Source organism: Stegodyphus dumicola, chromosome X2, assembly GCF_044657685.1.
Source record: "Stegodyphus dumicola isolate Sdum_Otavi_A_Nest chromosome X2, ASM4465768v1".
NCBI lineage: Eukaryota > Metazoa > Arthropoda > Arachnida > Araneae > Eresidae > Stegodyphus > Stegodyphus dumicola.
The window spans coordinates 73,362,604-73,384,357 of NC_140781.1; the positions used below are offsets into that span (position 1 = coordinate 73,362,604).

The 21,754-nt window shown below is 33.1% G+C and overlaps 1 protein-coding gene across 2 annotated transcripts in view; it reads right to left on the reverse strand.

The window, feature by feature from the left end:
- Window positions 1-17,797: 17,797 nt before the first annotated feature.
- The window catches only part of LOC118184218 (uncharacterized), a 96,857-nt gene continuing 92,900 nt past the window's right edge, over window positions 17,798-21,754 (reverse strand). For both annotated transcript variants that reach the window (XM_085810042.1, XM_085810041.1), the window contains 2 exons: window positions 20,660-20,771; window positions 17,798-18,167 (listed from right to left, as the gene is read on the reverse strand). In XM_085810042.1, coding sequence (XP_085666168.1) covers window positions 18,110-18,167; window positions 20,660-20,771 — 170 coding nt within the window. In that variant the 3' untranslated portion in view covers window positions 17,798-18,109. The remainder of the gene's footprint in view (window positions 18,168-20,659; window positions 20,772-21,754) is intronic.

Below are 21,754 nucleotides of genomic sequence, written 5' to 3' on the forward strand. Positions count from 1 at the left end.
GATACTAAATGTAATGTTTATGAACAAAATAAACCGAAATGAAACATAAGCAAATGCAATAAGCACAAACAAATTTCTGTAGTATTGCAATAGTAAACAGTTGATAAGACCTACACGGCAAACAATCTTGTGTAGGGTTGTTTATGCTTAGTTGTCAGTATTTCTTCCTGTGCCAACAGTACACCACTGAGCATGCAGAGTAATCAATATTTGTTAACTTTGATCAACTCAATGTGCAGTTTGCCATTACGCCCTTGGGTCTCGGAGACTACATCAGGGTAAGGCAATCTACGGACACCATTGTTTCAAAGTGCACCTGTCCTCATCACCTTGGACATTACTCAGCATACTCAGACCAGCCGAGCTACCAGTACGATTGGCTTTTAGTCCAACTGTATAGACGATCTTCCCCAGGTTCTGGAACCACTGGGCTCATATTTTTATTCCCCCAGAATGCTATTGCGATAGTAAAATTGTAAGTCAATGTATACACCCCAAGGGTTACAATCTGTGGTAAAGAACAGCTGGAATAAATTACGAAATTTAATATGCACAATTTTTTTAATTAGAATTTTGTAGTTACTGCTTTTGGTGCACTAATTAATATTATTTTTGAACTTTTTAAGTTTTATAAACTTAGCAGTAAAATCTTGCATATTTTTCTAGTTAATCTTGCATGGTTTATTGTTATGCATAATTTATTACTTTAATATATTTATTGCTTGTACATGTGTTTGTTTAATGTTCAACTTCCAATCTTTTCTTCTCCCTTTAGAATTGGACTGCGTAATAAACAACAGAACCCATGACAGTCCTGCTTGGAATGGCATGGTGAAGCAAGTTGGCATATCGATGGGCTTGAATTCCAGAAAAGGCATGGATATTTGCATGGAAATTACTGGGACAGATAAATCTTTTTGAGTGCTCTAGTATAAATCTTCATTGGGTACTCGACGATACCCACTAAACAACAGTAATCCAAAAAACTGTCCAATATCATTTTCATCTACAGCTAAAACTTCTCCTTTCTGCATTGCGTAAAGACCTGTCATATTTGCTAAATGCAGCAAATATTCTCTAGTTAGGAACTTGTGAAAAATCTTAACTGGAGATAAAATAACTAGTTCAGGAAACACTTCGCAAATATTTTCAATGCTGCCAGTTTTTAGAATTTTGTTAAAATTTAAATTTTCCCCCCACCGATGTTCAATGTTTTTCTCTTTCACATTTAGTTTTTGCTTCAAGTTCTTCCTTCCCTTTGAAGATGAAGGTTCTTGAGGATTGAATGAAATTTCTTGAGATATTTCATCATCATCTATTTTATTAGAAATTTCGATTTTTCCACATACATCCGCTGGCAGAACAGCTCAAAAATATCTTCATTTACATCTTCCTCATCTGTCAAACATCCAGTTATTTCTGGAGGCAAGGCAGCTGACAAATATGAATACACTCTTCATCATCTGATAATGTATAAAGATATTCCAATGATTCTTCAATAGTCTGAAATGGTTTTGAATGAGCCATCTTATCAGCATAGTGTATCTTCACAAACTGGGGGAAAAAAAAAAAAAAAAAAAAAAAAAAATATGCAAACAGCGGGAAAATAATGAAATCCACACTCCAAAATATACACCTTTTTCACCGAGTCATAAACAACATCTCGCGTCTAGCCTATCAAGAAACTCCACGTGCTTTTCTCTAGCAGCTGTGGCTCTCACTTCAAACTCTTATGGGAATGTGTGAAAGGAGAGAAGGGATATGGGAGGCAAAAAAAAGATTAACAGCCATAAACATTTGTTTTCCATACTTACTGGAACTTTTCACATTTGGAAAATCTTTCCCTGTGCCTCTATTCACGGCAATCAAAGTAATTTCATCGTGTTAAAAAATATACCTTTATGTGCCAATGTTCCCTTTCTGGAACATCCACATTTCTTACCTCATAGTAAAAAATAATAATCATCTTTTTATGATAACATACTGCCAATGCATAAAATGATCCTTTTTAAATATCCTCATTGAGTTTAAAAAATTTTTTTTGAATTTTTAATTTTATATGAATTTCTGAATTTTGCTCTTAGAAAAGAAGGAAAAAAGGTGAAATAATGAATTTTTTTATCAAGATAATTTTTCTTTTAGAAGAATTATATTGCTACTAAAACATCAATCCATATTTACTCTCCATGTAATAATTTATACAAAGCAATATTAATAAAATTGTGTTTTTTATGAAATTTTAAATTCGATGTTCCATTTATGGAACATTGGCGTGTAAAAGGTTAATGTACACACATTTTGGTAAAAAGATAAAAAAGATGTAATATATTCATTGATCATAGTATAATAATAATTATTTATCATCGTAACATTATTATAATAGAATGTATTTTAATTATAATGAAAATTATATAATAAAACAAAAAAAAATCTGAAGGCTTTCAGATTTTGCACTGTGCCCAAACGGCCATTTTTTAAACATTTTGTGCGATACCTTTATTTAATAAATATGATGTTCTTTGCACTTAAACCATAAAATTCAATTGAACAGCAATATCTAAAATAATTTTAAACAGAGCATATCGTTAGAATTTCCGATACTCAGTCTCGTGCACTAAAGATAAAAATTTGTTTCTTCTTCTCCCTGTACAGTGTTGCCATTGCTCGGTTTGAAATTGTTGAGTTTGTTAATCAAAGATTTGTTAAAGTGCTAAAAAATACGAAATCAATAATAAAATAAATTCCAAATTAGATGTCTTTAGGTACTGTTGTTTTATTACAATGTGAGAAACATGCATACGTATATGCAGATTCTTCATTATTTAATTTCTTTAAATATAACACAGAATATTGGGTACAACAACCTGAAAACTGAAATGGAGATTTAAAGTTTTCGACGCAAAATGCAAAAATGAAACTAATAGCTTTTTTTCCCCAATGCCCTTTGGGCTGATAATAAATAATTATAACAACAATTTTTATATAACAATAAGTATTTATTATACTTTAGCATAAAATTATATACACTAATAGCAAAATTAAGTTTTGAAAACACATTTTCATCAATGTATAAATAAATAAATAAAATGCACAAAATTAAACACAATGTAATCAAACAGTTAATTAGAAATGATGATCAACATGTTATCTTAAAGACTGCTTAAAAAAAGTTTTCTGCTTCCTTAAACCTTTCGAGACGGCGCACCTTTGTTTAACCCTTTATTTCCCTACGGGACTTCGATAAACTAAGGGACCCACCCGTAAAAGGTTGCTCAATTATGTCCCAACAGGGCTATTAAGCAACAATTTTAATGAAGTCCTAACTTCATAATTTTTGGTATCATTTTCAATTATTACTTAAGCTATCATATACATTAAAATTAGCAATTAATAATCTTTTTTTTTACTTCACATGAAAATATAAAAGTAAATTGCTTACTTTGAAAAATAGTTTTTGGAAGCACTTTTCAAATTATTCTGAAGTTTTAACTGACAAAAATACATTAATAAACCCAGTGAGGGTGTTAAAATTAATAAAAAAAATACAAGAAAGCTTGTTTACAAGAAGTAACAGGATCTTTAATGGGAAGTGGAAAGCAGGCACTGAGGCACTGAGTGAGTTCACTTTCTTCCAAATGTCCACATCAAAATTATTGGAATATCACTTACTAGCGCTTTAGAAAATGAATCATCAGTTTCATCCATGTCACTAAACTGGCTCATTTACCATACTAGTATGTCCTTCCTCTGATAAATAACACTTGGTTTCCATAATAAACTGAAGTGAAGGCTTTACAAAATAAAAAAGGAAATACACAAAATGTGAGCAATAAAAGCAACACAAAGTATAACAGAACCCCACATAGTAACCCTAAAATACCCTATATAGTAGTGAAAGAAAAGAAAAAAGGATTCGAAGGGATACCAGAAAACGTGAATGTTTATATGACATTGCAAGTTAAGCAGACAAGCTACGTTTGTTTACATTAGCTTCCTCTCCTGCCCCACAACAGCTGTCACCAAAGTTTGTCACAAAGTAGGCAGAAAGGGATTAGACTGAAGGTCAGAATCTTAAAACTACGCTCAGTTCAAAAGTTATAGACACAGGATACCACCTACTGGTCTTTAAAAAACAGTTCAGCTTAAAATGAATATGCACATCACCCGTTTTGGAAGTGCAATCTCTAGTGTTGTGCGGGTGGGCCGCCCTGCTGTGACAGACGTTCTTAGGGAATGCACATATGGGATGCTTGTGCGAAGTCTGCTCTCTGCATGCAGTGAAGATACATACAAAAATTCCTACAACATGAGTCATATCCATCCACCTTATTTTATGAATAGATCAGTCCAAAAGATGCATGCATGTTTGTCACAGTTGAACTATAGTTATCCACCCCTACTATGGGCATAATACCAATTGCCTTCAATGGTCTCAGTGATGAAACGGCTAAATGACTGATTAGTTCAGCCATTCTCAGTGAATCCTCAATGCATAAGTATTCCACCATTGAGAGGAGAAAAATATTTTCTCAGTAAATGCTTGTTGCTGAAAACTATGGCCATAAGTTATAATTCTTGGTAGAACTTTATATATGAGCAGCATAGTAACTAGACTATGCAATGCAGGAGAAGACGGTTTCTAAGCAGGAAACTAAATAAATATACAGAGTGTGTCAAATCACTGTACAAATTCTAAGGAAAGATAGAGTACACTGATATGATATTCAGATATGAAGGTATAACAGGAAGTGCCACCAAAAGATAAAGGGACACAAGACGGTTATAAGGTATTTCTTCCACTTTCTTAGCTTGCCTTCTTGGTGTAGTAGTCTGCATGCTGGGCGTGTATTTCCAGAGGTCCACAGTTTGATTCCCAGCGAGGGTGTTGCTCATTTTTCATCTTTCCTGCTTAAAAAAAAAAAAAATACCTAATGTCTCTACAGTGGCACCCAAACTAAAAGGGTGGTGAATGATGATTCTCCACACCCAGGATTTGGCGATTGGATTCCCTAAAAACCCCAGCTGCTTTTTAAAAGGGGTAGTATATAAGGTATTTCTCTTGCCTTCTTAGTGTGCCTTCATGGTGTAGTGGTCTGCATACTAGGTGCGTATTTCCAGAGGTCCAAGGTTCGATTCCCGGCGAGGACGTTGCTCATTTTTCATCTTTCCTGCTTTAGAAAAAAAAAAAAAAAAAAAAAAAAACTTGTCTCTACATGGTTAACAATGGGAAAATTTTACTACCCTTAATGTAATTAATCAGTGTAGATGGTAATTTCAGTAAATGTTACAACATATGCTCAAAATTAGCAGCATTAGCAGAGACACTTAACTCCTACCAATGCTGCACTGAATACCGAACCTGGTTAAACATATCTGGATTTTCAGAGATTGCAGCAGAGACATTGGTGATTCTGGCCACAAAATCCATATTAAACATGGATTGCTGTGACATAAATTAATCATATCCAATATTTACATTGAGTTATTGCATTAGATGCCACAGAATTTTTTCACTACTGATTGTCTTGTATCACTTCTGTATCTTCTTTCTTCCACCACCTTACGATGGCATGTCTGGTAATGCTGGAGTTTTGGTACTCTACATAAGAAATAAGTTTATACCATGATCATCAGAAGTTAAAATGGAAGACCTAGAAGAGCATCCCATAGTTCCAAATGAAGAAAGGTTAGAGGATAAAAACTGAAGTGGAAATTTTTAAGCTTGATTTCTCAATAAAAACTTTAAATGCAGTTTTTTCTTTGGAAAAACAATAAACTAACTGCATATTTTTTCTCTCACAGAGAGAGGACATTGTAATTAAAACAGACAATCAGAATCAACTGGAACCATACAAATAATTATCCAAAGACTGGGAAAAAAATGGCAAATGAACAAAGCCTAAACAATAAGTTTTTTACCTAGCTAATGGCATTTATATTGATTTATTAATTCACATTATTATACTTAATCAGTATAAAAGCTTTCATCTATTGTTATAATTTTGAATAAAATTTGAACATGAGACTAATATTGCACTGAAAAGCTGCATTTTTAAACATTGTCCATTCAGTAAGATTCATCACCATCAGCTCTTCTTTCACACATAAAACCCCATCTCATATCTCTGAACATTTCATGAGCTATCCTGAAAGAAAGATGTTTGCGCGACTGTTTAATGTTATTCCTTTGCAAAGTACAATAGCTTCTCTTTTAAATCAATGTCCTAAAATGTTGACATTTTTTACTTTTAAGTCTTTAGTTGTCTTCAGGCAAATAAGCAAGTATACACATGAATTTACTGTTCAAGCAAAATCTATACTCATAAGTGAGATAGATACACTCAAACCTGTTTTGGTGCGATATTTTATTTCTGCGATTTTTTTTGTGCAGTATATGAAAATTTCAATCAAATTAGAACATAAATTATGAAGTTATCAATAAAAAAAATAATAATCAATTAAAAAAAGGAGTTTCAATCTTGTATATCTGGCTACTAAGAGATATACTAGCATCTTGTGAAACAAAAGTCATAGCAAAAAAAAACTGATCACAGACTACAGGGTAACTCAAAATAAGTCAACTCTAACTGACTCTATTTTTTATACCCAATTGTGAAGTTTTGTGTGTTTTTTTATGGGGTCTCTATCCACAACACAAACAGGTTTGAGTGTATTTATTACATTCTGGAGGACTTCAATTACAGTGCTCTGTACATGATTTCAAGTGTGCATGATTGCAGCTGAAGCATAAGGAACACAAACCATGAGCATTCCACATCAAAACACATTTTCAAACAGTACATGCAATTAGCAGTCAAGCAGTAAATGGAGTTCTTAGAGTGTGACTGCTTGAAAGTGGCAAGTACAGTCAGTTCATTTTCAGACAATCACACTATAAATCTTGTTAAGTTCAGCCCAGTAGGAGCAGTAGCTTCATGAGTTAGAACACTTCCCTTCCATATAAAGAGAAAATAATCTGCCACAGCTTGCATTGTATGCAGCAAAACATCATCATGCAAAAGGATGGATGAGTACTATTTGTCACTTTTTCCCTAAGCTGGTCACAGATTTGGTTCCAAAAATGAAAATGATGTTGCTAAGTGCACTAAATCTGCCTAGAAGTTATGGTATGTGTTAGGATAACACCAACAAAATCATATATGGACATCAACCATAATTTTCATAGAAGTTCTGACAGACTTTTTGCTTTTGTAGTGAACATAAGTATGATAAACATTTGACTAGCATTTTGCTGTAAGCCTTTATCCATCTTGCTACTTACTGTTCTTGTGCTGTGATGCAGATTTGCTGAAGGCCTTGATGACAACCTTACAGTACAATATCTGGCACATTCAATATTCATCCAACTCTGCCATCCCACTTTTGAAAACATTGACATTGCACTAGATTAAAAGTTAAAGCACAGTTCTACTGCCATCATGCAAACATGTAAAGTAAGAAAGCAGTTTCCATTTATTCTGATGTAAATTACTGATGAATCTGGCATGTGGTCTAAAAGGGATTACCTGCAGTTTGATGGTTTAATAGCTTGATTTTATAGTTTTAATAGCAGTTTTGACACTGTTAAAACTCTAACTCATGCACACTGTGAACTAAGAGATTAAATGCTTTATAAATTGAAAATTATGGCTAATCTTTGGAATATGGTAACAGGTAGTTCGGTGACATTTTGGTAAGGCGGTAAAGGTTACTAGCTAGGATTTTAGCAGTGTACATGGATAAAATCAAAAGTGTGCACAATGCCATTTTTGTGCAATTCTGGGATTTTTTTAAAGTGAAAATAGGTCGACGTGTACATGGATGATATCGTGTATATGCAATTCTTAAAAATGTGACAAGCAGTGGGCGATTCTGCACTTTGTCCCAATTTCGCACCTAATCTTCGTCATGATTAAGCACTTTTGTTCCATAAAAGTTCTAGCATAAGCGTAATTCGGCTAGCAGATTGTTGGAAAAAATGTTTAGAAAAAAAAATGCCTTTACTTCATGAAAACAAAATCTAGCAGGGTTGGTCGCCAAATTTTCTCCAAAAAATCGTAAAGTTACCATAATCCAAAGACTAACCAAAATTATTTGTTTCATCAAGAAGTATTTAACAGCGTTTGATGGAAAAAGGCCTTTCAAGCTTATGATCTCTTTATGTAATTTTTTTCATGATGTCAATATCACATAAATGCCTTTGATGACACTAGAGCAATCAGGCTACAAGTCAGGCTGAAATGGCTTTCTACATGCATGCATTTTCCGCCCCCCAAAACCTATTATTATGTAGCACAATTTTACTACACCACCTACAATGTAGTCTATCAACGACCGAAACAAGAAATTTGAGGAAACTGGCTATGCAAGAGGAAACCCCTCAAACATCACCAATATCAGAAGAAACAGTAATTTGTCCTAATGAAAGCTGATATATTCAGCCTGAAGAAGTCAACAAGACATGAAGTTTAGAGCCACAAAGTCCACAAAAGACTGAGCACAAACCTTAGATAAATGTTTACAAGATGCAGTTACTGCAGAGCATTAATAAAAGGAACAAAAATTTTTGATCACTTTTCCAGCATGGCCATGCAGTCATGGAGAGAAGTAATAAGGTTTCTTTGCCTAACTAATATTTGGCGACGAAACAACTTTCTGCATTAGGGGTATACTGAAAAAGGGAAACTGGAAATATGAAAGCTATAGTAGAGCATTTGATGGATTCACCTAAAGCAATGTAGGGTTAAAAATTACATGAATGAAAATTCTGCCTTTATGTTGAACTCATTGTTCAAGCCTAAAACATGTCATGCTGGTTACCAAGAAGTCTGAATTTAACATTTGTGATATTTTCTTCTGAGGTACATCAAGGACGGAGTTTTTGTTCCTCCACTTCGTAATAGTATAGATGACACTTACCCACTGCAAATAGCTACCAGTTATATACAGCACACCCTAATCATAGCTACATAAATAAAATTCCTTTTTTTTTTTCTTTGCAAAGAGTTACACAATGCCTCATAACAGGTGCTGTGAATGTTGACATAGACATATTTTGAAACAGATTATCAAACTAATATAAAACAGTCATACAGAAAACATTTGTAACTTAGCCATGTAAACTTCAGGGCTTATTCTTCCAACCATATACAGTATTTAAGTGACATTATTAAAACTTTTGTTTCTGCAAAATGTAACTTATCAATTTCACTCAGCTTGCCCTGTATTTATTAATGTAAAAATTTTAATTACCTATATCAGGGTTTCTTAAACTATGGGTTGCGACCGCAGCAGGGGGTCGCCAAAAATTTTAGCAGTTTTGATACTTAACTTATTATAATAATTTTACAATTACCAAATATTTATACGGAATGTATCTGAAAATAGAAAAAGATAAGACAATATAGACAAAGAAAAAAAAAAATATTTCGAGGCATTCTTTTTGTAATATAAACGTTCATTTTCCTTGCGCTTTGCACATGACGCTGTCATTTCATCTGTTACTTAATTAAAATTTTCAAATTGTTCTATGTCTTAAAATTAGAAATTAAAGTTAATGACCTAAAACTGCAATAGTATATTACAGTACAAATGAAAAAAATTGACAGTTTCACTCATGTGTGTGTCGGATTTGCGCAATGCTTATGGCGCCACACAAAATTTTTGTAAATATTATGAGGTCCTGGGGGTCACGAAAAAATCTCAGTGATAAAAAGGGGTCACGACTGAAAAACGTTTGAGAAGCCCTGACCTATATTATAGGTATCATAATACCATTATAAATGTATTTCATAAAGTAAGTTTATCTAAAGTAATTATTTTATAAATGTACTTATTAACAGATATATGGATACTAATTCAGAAGGCAAACAACAAAAATCAGCGTTAATTTACAAAATTTTCACAGGACTAGTTTCGATGGTTTTACCGAACCATCATCTTCAGCTGCAAAACCGCAAATGAACAAGATAGGAAATAATGTTTAGATAAGGTAAGAAAGCCTGGACAAGAATAAGCAAGTGGCGCCATCTGTTGGCGAAACCAGAACTAAAACATAATTTCTCTAAAAGCCGAAGGCAAATTTGGATTGGAATTAGGATCGTTAACTAGAACAGAAAGATTTTTATGAATGTGAAATGCCTCTAGAAAATCCAGTTCTCCAATGGAAGATGTTTTTTGAATAATTTTGGCAGCAGAAAAATTGAAAGTGTGATTTTCGGACCAACAATGTTGAGCAACAGAAGACTTCTGTGTTTCCTTTTTTCTAACATATGCCTCATGTTCTTTGACGCGAAATTTTAAGGCTCTCTTAGTTTGGCCAATGTAAATTAAACCGCACTGGCAAGGAATCCTATAAATACCCCAGGAATTCATATCCGGAATGGGGTCCTTGAGTATAGAAGTTGGAATTTTATTGATGGGAGAGTAAACAACCCGAAAGTTAAATTTCTGCAAAATATGTGCAACTTTATAGCTAATTGATGGAAAGAAGGGAATGACAACAGAATTTTTATAATCTCCTAAAATAAGAGTGTGGCTTTTAGTGTGTTGAGATGAGAATTTTTTAACTGCTTGATTAATAATGTTGGGTGAAAAGCCCCTGTCAATAGCTATTGCTTTTAAATAATTTAGTTCTTCATCAAGGGCTAGTTTGGAGGAGCAAACTTGAAGAGCACGGAAAACATAGGAATAAAATGAAGCTAACTTTTGTTTAGTCGGATGACATGATTTAAAGTGTGGTGGAAGGCAAACCGATGAAGGTTTACGGTAAACTGTAGTACTGAAGTTGGATGTGTTACGTGTGACCAGAATGTCGAGAAACGGAAGAGAATTGCAAGTCTCAAGTTCAAAAGTGAACTGAATAGCAGGATCAATAGAATTCATTGTTGAAAGAACTCTATTTAAATCATCTTTATTACCTTCAAACAGGGTAAAAGTATCGTCTACGTAGCGGAACCATGCCGGGAAGTTTAAAGTTTCAAACAATTTTGATTCATAATAATGCATGTAGATATCAGCCAGGATGGGACTGAGGGGGCTTCCCATGGCTAATCCCTCAGTTTGCTTGTAATATTTATTTTGGAAAACAAAATGTGTTTGTTTCAAACAGAGTTGAGTGAGAGAAATTAGCTCATCAATTTCGATGCAAGAGAAATGAAATTCGCGAAGTCTGGTTTCTAGACATCTTAATGCACCCTCCACTGGGACATTGGTGAATAATGATTTTACATCAAAAGAAACCATGAGTAAATTACGAGGAGAAATGTTTTTAACCTTTTTTACAAACTCTATTGAATTTTTTATGGTGTAAATGTTATTGTCTAATAGAGTGGAAAATCTAGAAACTAAATATTTAGCTAATGGATACGAGGCAGTACCTAAATTTGATACAATAGGGCGGAAAGGAATACCACTTTTATGAATTTTGGGAAGGGCATATAATCTGGCACAATTCGCAACAGATGGGATAAGCGAACGTTTTAAGTTGCTTGAAATGATTTGCGAAGATTTGATCGCAGTTTTTATTTTGGATAAGTCCGAAGGTGAAGGATCTTTAGGGATCGGATTATATGGTCCTTCGTTTAAGAGTTTAGTGACACCATCGATGTAAGTGTTCTTATCCATGACGACTATCTGGCCACCTTTGTCGGCCTTTGAAACGACAATATCCGGGTTAGAATGAATCTCGCGCATTGTAGCTCTTTCTCTCGCAGTTAGATTTGGTTTCAAAGGTTTATTATTGAATTTCACATTATGAGCGATAAGATGCCTAATCATTTCTTTCTGTGAATCTGAAACTTTACTGAACTTGAAAGCTTTTTCGATAGGAGCCAAAATCTTTGGAATCGAGGGTTTACAGGTTTGTGAGAAGTTAAAATTATATTTTAGAATTCTCTCTTGTTCTTCTGAAAGACTAACATTAGAAATATTAACTATTGGCTTGATGTTTACAATGGGAAGATTTTTTGAACTACTTGAACTGGAAGACTGTAAAAGAAGTTTTTCGAATTTAACTGCAAGGGTGTTTTTATGACGGTTAACTGCATTCTCCGTTCTAGACCAAGACTTTTGTTCAAGGGCAGTGAATTTTGGATATGTTTTAGCGAGTTCCAGATGAAGCTTATAGAGTTCATGTTCAATTTTGGACAATTGTTGACGTGTATCCCTTATCACGGACCAAAGTAAGGCAAGTTTGCAATTTAACAGAATTCTTGAAACGCGACTCGAAGGTTTTTGATTAGATTTGATTTGAATAAAATTGGGGATCAATTTTTTACATTTACATTTAAGTAAAAAGTCAAGATGATTCAGGAATTTTTGCCGTTTCAGGCGTAATTTAGTGAAACGATTAACGGATGAAGGCATGATAAACAATGCAGAAAATCAAACTAAATTAACTGAGCAATAATAAAGTACACACAAAATAGCAGAAAAATCCCTCACTGAAATGAATAGAAAAACAAAATGTTTGTAAGCAAAATGCATGAAATCAGACAAGCAAAGCACAATATCCAAATGTACAAAACATAAACATAACTTGAAAATTGCAAAAATGTACTCACCGAAACTCCTACAATCACAAAATGGCGGCCACACCACGTGCAAAAAAGAAAGCAAAATGTAAGCCTGTTTGGGGCTTCTATAATTAAGACACAATAACACGCCGAATAAATACTAATTCAGAAGGCAAACAACAAAAATCAGCGTTAATTTACAAAATTTTCACAGGACTAGTTTCGATGGTTTTACCGAACCATCATCTTCAGCTGCAAAACCGCAAATGAACAAGATAGGAAATAATGTTTAGATAAGGTAAGAAAGCCTGGACAAGAATAAGCAAGTGGCGCCATCTGTTGGCGAAACCAGAACTAAAACATAATTTCTCTAAAAGCCGAAGGCAAATTTGGATTGGAATTAGGATCGTTAACTAGAACAGAAAGATTTTTATGAATGTGAAATGCCTCTAGAAAATCCAGTTCTCCAATGGAAGATGTTTTTTGAATAATTTTGGCAGCAGAAAAATTGAAAGTGTGATTTTCGGACCAACAATGTTGAGCAACAGAAGACTTCTGTGTTTCCTTTTTTCTAACATATGCCTCATGTTCTTTGACGCGAAATTTTAAGGCTCTCTTAGTTTGGCCAATGTAAATTAAACCGCACTGGCAAGGAATCCTATAAATACCCCAGGAATTCATATCCGGAATGGGGTCCTTGAGTATAGAAGTTGGAATTTTATTGATGGGAGAGTAAACAACCCGAAAGTTAAATTTCTGCAAAATATGTGCAACTTTATAGCTAATTGATGGAAAGAAGGGAATGACAACAGAATTTTTATAATCTCCTAAAATAAGAGTGTGGCTTTTAGTGTGTTGAGATGAGAATTTTTTAACTGCTTGATTAATAATGTTGGGTGAAAAGCCCCTGTCAATAGCTATTGCTTTTAAATAATTTAGTTCTTCATCAAGGGCTAGTTTGGAGGAGCAAACTTGAAGAGCACGGAAAACATAGGAATAAAATGAAGCTAACTTTTGTTTAGTCGGATGACATGATTTAAAGTGTGGTGGAAGGCAAACCGATGAAGGTTTACGGTAAACTGTAGTACTGAAGTTGGATGTGTTACGTGTGACCAGAATGTCGAGAAACGGAAGAGAATTGCAAGTCTCAAGTTCAAAAGTGAACTGAATAGCAGGATCAATAGAATTCATTGTTGAAAGAACTCTATTTAAATCATCTTTATTACCTTCAAACAGGGTAAAAGTATCGTCTACGTAGCGGAACCATGCCGGGAAGTTTAAAGTTTCAAACAATTTTGATTCATAATAATGCATGTAGATATCAGCCAGGATGGGACTGAGGGGGCTTCCCATGGCTAATCCCTCAGTTTGCTTGTAATATTTATTTTGGAAAACAAAATGTGTTTGTTTCAAACAGAGTTGAGTGAGAGAAATTAGCTCATCAATTTCGATGCAAGAGAAATGAAATTCGCGAAGTCTGGTTTCTAGACATCTTAATGCACCCTCCACTGGGACATTGGTGAATAATGATTTTACATCAAAAGAAACCATGAGTAAATTACGAGGAGAAATGTTTTTAACCTTTTTTACAAACTCTATTGAATTTTTTATGGTGTAAATGTTATTGTCTAATAGAGTGGAAAATCTAGAAACTAAATATTTAGCTAATGGATACGAGGCAGTACCTAAATTTGATACAATAGGGCGGAAAGGAATACCACTTTTATGAATTTTGGGAAGGGCATATAATCTGGCACAATTCGCAACAGATGGGATAAGCGAACGTTTTAAGTTGCTTGAAATGATTTGCGAAGATTTGATCGCAGTTTTTATTTTGGATAAGTCCGAAGGTGAAGGATCTTTAGGGATCGGATTATATGGTCCTTCGTTTAAGAGTTTAGTGACACCATCGATGTAAGTGTTCTTATCCATGACGACTATCTGGCCACCTTTGTCGGCCTTTGAAACGACAATATCCGGGTTAGAATGAATCTCGCGCATTGTAGCTCTTTCTCTCGCAGTTAGATTTGGTTTCAAAGGTTTATTATTGAATTTCACATTATGAGCGATAAGATGCCTAATCATTTCTTTCTGTGAATCTGAAACTTTACTGAACTTGAAAGCTTTTTCGATAGGAGCCAAAATCTTTGGAATCGAGGGTTTACAGGTTTGTGAGAAGTTAAAATTATATTTTAGAATTCTCTCTTGTTCTTCTGAAAGACTAACATTAGAAATATTAACTATTGGCTTGATGTTTACAATGGGAAGATTTTTTGAACTACTTGAACTGGAAGACTGTAAAAGAAGTTTTTCGAATTTAACTGCAAGGGTGTTTTTATGACGGTTAACTGCATTCTCCGTTCTAGACCAAGACTTTTGTTCAAGGGCAGTGAATTTTGGATATGTTTTAGCGAGTTCCAGATGAAGCTTATAGAGTTCATGTTCAATTTTGGACAATTGTTGACGTGTATCCCTTATCACGGACCGAAGTAAGGCAAGTTTGCAATTTAACAGAATTCTTGAAACGCGACTCGAAGGTTTTTGATTAGATTTGATTTGAATAAAATTGGGGATCAATTTTTTACATTTACATTTAAGTAAAAAGTCAAGATGATTCAGGAATTTTTGCCGTTTCAGGCGTAATTTAGTGAAACGATTAACGGATGAAGGCATGATAAACAATGCAGAAAATCAAACTAAATTAACTGAGCAATAATAAAGTACACACAAAATAGCAGAAAAATCCCTCACTGAAATGAATAGAAAAACAAAATGTTTGTAAGCAAAATGCATGAAATCAGACAAGCAAAGCACAATATCCAAATGTACAAAACATAAACATAACTTGAAAATTGCAAAAATGTACTCACCGAAACTCCTACAATCACAAAATGGCGGCCACACCACGTGCAAAAAAGAAAGCAAAATGTAAGCCTGTTTGGGGCTTCTATAATTAAGACACAATAACACGCCGAATAAATACTAATTCAGAAGGCAAACAACAAAAATCAGCGTTAATTTACAAAATTTTCACAGGACTAGTTTCGATGGTTTTACCGAACCATCATCTTCAGCTGCAAAACCGCAAATGAACAAGATAGGAAATAATGTTTAGATAAGGTAAGAAAGCCTGGACAAGAATAAGCAAGTGGCGCCATCTGTTGGCGAAACCAGAACTAAAACATAATTTCTCTAAAAGCCGAAGGCAAATTTGGATTGGAATTAGGATCGTTAACTAGAACAGAAAGATTTTTATGAATGTGAAATGCCTCTAGAAAATCCAGTTCTCCAATGGAAGATGTTTTTTGAATAATTTTGGCAGCAGAAAAATTGAAAGTGTGATTTTCGGACCAACAATGTTGAGCAACAGAAGACTTCTGTGTTTCCTTTTTTCTAACATATGCCTCATGTTCTTTGACGCGAAATTTTAAGGCTCTCTTAGTTTGGCCAATGTAAATTAAACCGCACTGGCAAGGAATCCTATAAATACCCCAGGAATTCATATCCGGAATGGGGTCCTTGAGTATAGAAGTTGGAATTTTATTGATGGGAGAGTAAACAACCCGAAAGTTAAATTTCTGCAAAATATGTGCAACTTTATAGCTAATTGATGGAAAGAAGGGAATGACAACAGAATTTTTATAATCTCCTAAAATAAGAGTGTGGCTTTTAGTGTGTTGAGATGAGAATTTTTTAACTGCTTGATTAATAATGTTGGGTGAAAAGCCCCTGTCAATAGCTATTGCTTTTAAATAATTTAGTTCTTCATCAAGGGCTAGTTTGGAGGAGCAAACTTGAAGAGCACGGAAAACATAGGAATAAAATGAAGCTAACTTTTGTTTAGTCGGATGACATGATTTAAAGTGTGGTGGAAGGCAAACCGATGAAGGTTTACGGTAAACTGTAGTACTGAAGTTGGATGTGTTACGTGTGACCAGAATGTCGAGAAACGGAAGAGAATTGCAAGTCTCAAGTTCAAAAGTGAACTGAATAGCAGGATCAATAGAATTCATTGTTGAAAGAACTCTATTTAAATCATCTTTATTACCTTCAAACAGGGTAAAAGTATCGTCTACGTAGCGGAACCATGCCGGGAAGTTTAAAGTTTCAAACAATTTTGATTCATAATAATGCATGTAGATATCAGCCAGGATGGGACTGAGGGGGCTTCCCATGGCTAATCCCTCAGTTTGCTTGTAATATTTATTTTGGAAAACAAAATGTGTTTTATGTGATATATGGATAATTCCCCCCCCCCCCATGAAAAAACAGTGTGCGAATTAACTTACCTCAGCAAGCAAGTCACATGGCAGCCGACTCCATATTTGCCCAAGATTGCAATGTAGGGTTAAAAATTACATGAATGAAAATTCTGCCTTTATGTTGAACTGATTGTTCAAGCCTAAAACATGTCATGCTGGTTACCAAGAAGTCTGAATTTAACACTTGTGATATTTTCTTCTGAGGTACATCAAGGACGGAGTTTGTGTTCCTCCACTTCGTAAAAGTATAGATGACACTTAGCCACTGCAAATAGCTACCAGTTATATACAGCACACCCTAATCATAGCTACATAAGTAAAATTCCTTTTTTTTTCTTTGCAAAGAGTTACACAATGCCTTATAACAGGTGCTGTGAATGTTGACATAGACATATTTTGAAACAGATTATCAAACTAATATAAAACAGTCATACAGAAAACATTTGTAACTTAGCCATGTAAACTTCAGGGCTTATTCTTCCAACCATATAAAGTATTTAAGTGACATTATTAAAACTTTTGTTTCTGCAAAATGTAACTTATCAATTTCACTCAGCTTGCCCTGTATTTATTAATGTAAACTTTATATGTCTGATTACTATTGTGCAGCTTCTAATCCTGAACTTTTTTGAAAACTTAATTCTGGTTACCAATAGTTTTAGTCACATTATTATTGCAGTTAAATTTCACTGATGAATAGCTTAAACACTTAATCAGCATACACAATAATGAAATTGAAATATATGTGTGATTACTATTGTGCAGCTTCTAATCCTGAACTTTTTTGAAAACTTAATTCTTGTTACCAATAGTTTCAGTCACATTATTATTGCAGTTAAATTTCACTGATGAATAGCTTAAACACTTAATCAGCATACACAATAATGAAATTGATTATTTATTATATTACATTCAATTATTGCTTTTGATGGAAAAGTTTTATAATATGCACTTTTCTTTGAAAAATTAGAAAATAAAAAGTAAAAGAATGTCAACAGAAATCAAGTTAAATAGAGAGAATATTTTGAAACTGATTTTATTCAAAACACCTTCCAACATCATAAATACCTATGAACTTCTCTGTTGACAACATACAATTATTTCAAAAATAAACTGACTATAAGATGGAGTAAGATGAATAAAAAAAAACTTGAATTATTAAAAAATTGCATTTCACTCTAAAGTTACAACAAATGGAATGTACAGAACATGATATTCCAAAAATATATACCATAGGTATGACATCGGAATTACTGAAGTCTATGCAATGTCTATATTATTTGATATTTATGTAACAATTTTCTCACACAGGCACAAATTTATATATTCTTTTTATTTATTTGAGCACAAAAATCCAATCACAACATCAAAGGCATGGAATAACAGACACCTAAAGAAAAAAAAAAAAAAAGTGTAAAAGATATGAATGCATTTTCAGTAACACAAATTAGATTAAAATTTAGTTTAGTGATGAAATTTCTGGCATACATACATTCCCAACTATTTCACAGCAATCCTTATACATAGTCAATGAGCTTTATTTTACCAGCCTCATAGGCTTGTTTTAATTTGTGTTCCATTCTCATGGTTTTCAAAACTAGGTCAAATAATAGTTGTGTGACAGTGTACAAATACAGGATAATTCAGTGCTAATCATCCAGTTTCATATTTTTGTCATTTTAGAAATCAATAAAATAAAATTATAAATACCATATGAATGTAAATGAAATATTGTCAAGTTTTAGTACATAGCTCATGATTTAATGAATTGTTTTGAGAAAAAATAAAAATGCCATGAAAAGAGGAAAAAAAAAAGCTTTCTGCATATTGTGATTTGCATATCAGTCTAGTGCAATGAACCAAACAATATGGTTTTAAAACAGCTGGTCTCCTGTGTAATTTTTTAGAAAGTACGCAAACAACTCACAAGCTTAAACACAAATTCATTTCTGTTGCTTTAAAATCAATGACTACGGACACATTGAAACATCATGCAGTATTTTTTCATATCATTTTGACATCATGCATGTAATAATGAAAAATATTTTGAATATCCATATATAAAACACAAACACTTCCCTTTCCTATTCACACATTACATTGTGTGGTTAATTTTTAAAATTATAAAAATCTGAAACTGGATGATTCTTTCTGATTTTCCAAATATTACATATAATGCTGTATCTGATTCTTCAGTCTTTAGATGAGAATAATTTTGTTATGCTTCAAAAATATTCACATCATAAATTTTTATTTTTTAGAGTAATACAATCAATATTTCTGTACACTGCCAAGAATTAACTTAAATGGAGAACATCAATTCTTGAATTATTACAAACTTTATCACTATTTAAGTTATTTATAATCATAGAGTTGCCTCTGCAGAAACTATGTGTCACACATAATTCACTTTAAACAGAAAGCTAGAAATGAATAACATCTGACAGAAAGGTACTGCAAAAGCCAAAACTAGGAATAAGCAATTTGAGATACCAAAAGTTCTTGAAAGGGATCAAACACAGATGATAAGGAAGCAAAACAATTTTACTACTTACTACACTACACTATGCTTAGTATAAATATAAATTATGCATGCAATGGAAAAAAAATGTGTTATTATGACAATTACTATAGTGATAGATTTGAACCCAACTGATGCAATACATAAATGCCAGCTGAACTAAATTTTTAGATGCCAATATCATAATACATTGTAATAAAAAAATCACTGCACACTTGATGTAATCACTGCTTGTCAAGCCCCTAAATAAGCCCCTTTATTGAAATTGTGAACAATATTATTGTGATCATTTCCCTGCCCAATTAAAATATGAAATTCATCAAACCTACTTTCAGCAAGTGTGGTGGCTCATGCTGTTTATGGCTTCTCTAGAAGGCATTTTAAAGATAACAGCACTCAATCACATTTGCCATCCATGATTTTGAAACTCTTCATCCAGTTTGCTACCATGTAAACTGGAAAGCACATTTTTTTCAATAAACCCTGAGCACTAGATGAACTAAAGTATGCCGCAGAATGATACATTAAGCATTCAGATGCCCAGATGATATAGGAATTAGGTAGCCTATTGCGATACCGAAGGGCCTAGATTCGAATCCCAGAGACTGTAATTGTCTGTCCCTTCATAGAAGGTAACAATGGCACACCTATTATGTGCTTCCACAATAAATTGGCCACCACTTCTGGGCTTAGTAGTGGCCAAGCCTGAATTGGTTACGTTCCCACAAATGGCGGGGGATATTCAGACTGTTGTGTACAGGAGGCTCATGAGAGTCACTTTTAACACCTAATGTAGATAAATTTTTACTCTTTGGTTAGCAACATTTTGATCACCTTGCACTATACTTATCAAATCACTACGAAATTAATGCAAAGCATATAATTTCACATGCTGATTTCCAACGATGTAAAAAGTACATACAAGAGCACTATAAAAAATTATGATAAAGATGTATTACAATTAAACATATTTTCATTCACATATTAGATAAATTATTAAAAAAAGTAAAATAAAGTTTTAAATTATGTGGAAGTGCATTTATTGTTTTTAAAAGCACAGTTTGTAATTCAAAAACATACCTAAGAATGAGTAAATTTGAAAACATAATGACGATAAATCAGGAGCTAACTTGATAAGCAGCATAAAACTCCACTGCCTGAATAAAGGTGAATAATTTTACACTTTTAAGTCTATCATAAAAGGTTCACCACTGTGTTGTTTTGCCCAAATTTGAGCAAACATACCAATATGCGAATATTCTTTGTAATAATATCATAATAAATTTTGAAAAATACCGAAGTTAAAATTTGATAGCTTAGAAGGTTCCAGAATACAATATTAAAATTAAAAGCACACTCACCTATTAGACTGCTGATGTTGAATTGATGACAGAAATAAATAAATATTCTCCAACAAGTTCTTTCGTATGCTACAATGCATATGTTTTGTGACATAATTAGAATCAAGAAACACTGTAAGCAAATACTGTAATTTAATAACAATAATAAATAAAGGTAAAAGGAATACATTAAAAGTATAAAATGATCAAATTAATTACATTTCTATAAGTCAATAAAAAAAGAATAATTTTTTAAAATTATGCTAACATATGTTATGATGACACTAAATAGATCAATAAAGAATGTCACTCTATCCAACAGTGTTCAAAAATAGGCAAAATGTATAAATAAATACAAGACTATCAACTATGCTATTTAATTGCAATTAAAAATTACCAAAAAATTAGCATCACAATCTACAAGTTTTTTTTTTAATAAATTAGTTATCAAATAAATATAACAATTTTGTGAATTAAAAGTCATACTTAGAATTTGCTCCATATCATTAAAATATAAAAGATATAAATGAATAAGCTAATTATGTATGAAATACATTAAAAGAAATTACTCCAATAAAATGTTCACATTACGTTGTTTTAGATGACATCACGAATGCTGACTTATCACATTTTCCAAAACATTAACATAAAATATTGGTTTGTATTTTTCCTCAGAGGAAATGTTGCAACACTCCAATTTCACTCGCTATATTTTCTATTGATGCAGCCTGACATTTTTCTATAATATTTCCTGGATGGACCGCATTATTATTTGCATTGGATAAATTCTTTACACAATTTAAATTTTACCAACTGCAACATTCATGGCATATTTACTTTTCCAGAATATTCAAGCAGTACACCTTGTGAGACAACCCTCATATGCTTTGTTATACAGTACTGCTCATTAGGTTCACTGGTTAATAAAATCAACTGTTTATTATGCTCAATTTTCCGGAACCAAATCGAATTTATATTAAACAACAGAAAAATCCACCATTCTACCGCTTATATAACTAGATCTTCAGTGACAGAATATCCTAATAAGTGGCATAGTGAAAGGAGTAAAGGGTACCTTGCCCGAAGTGCCGCTCGCAGAGGGGTGCCAAATGGTCT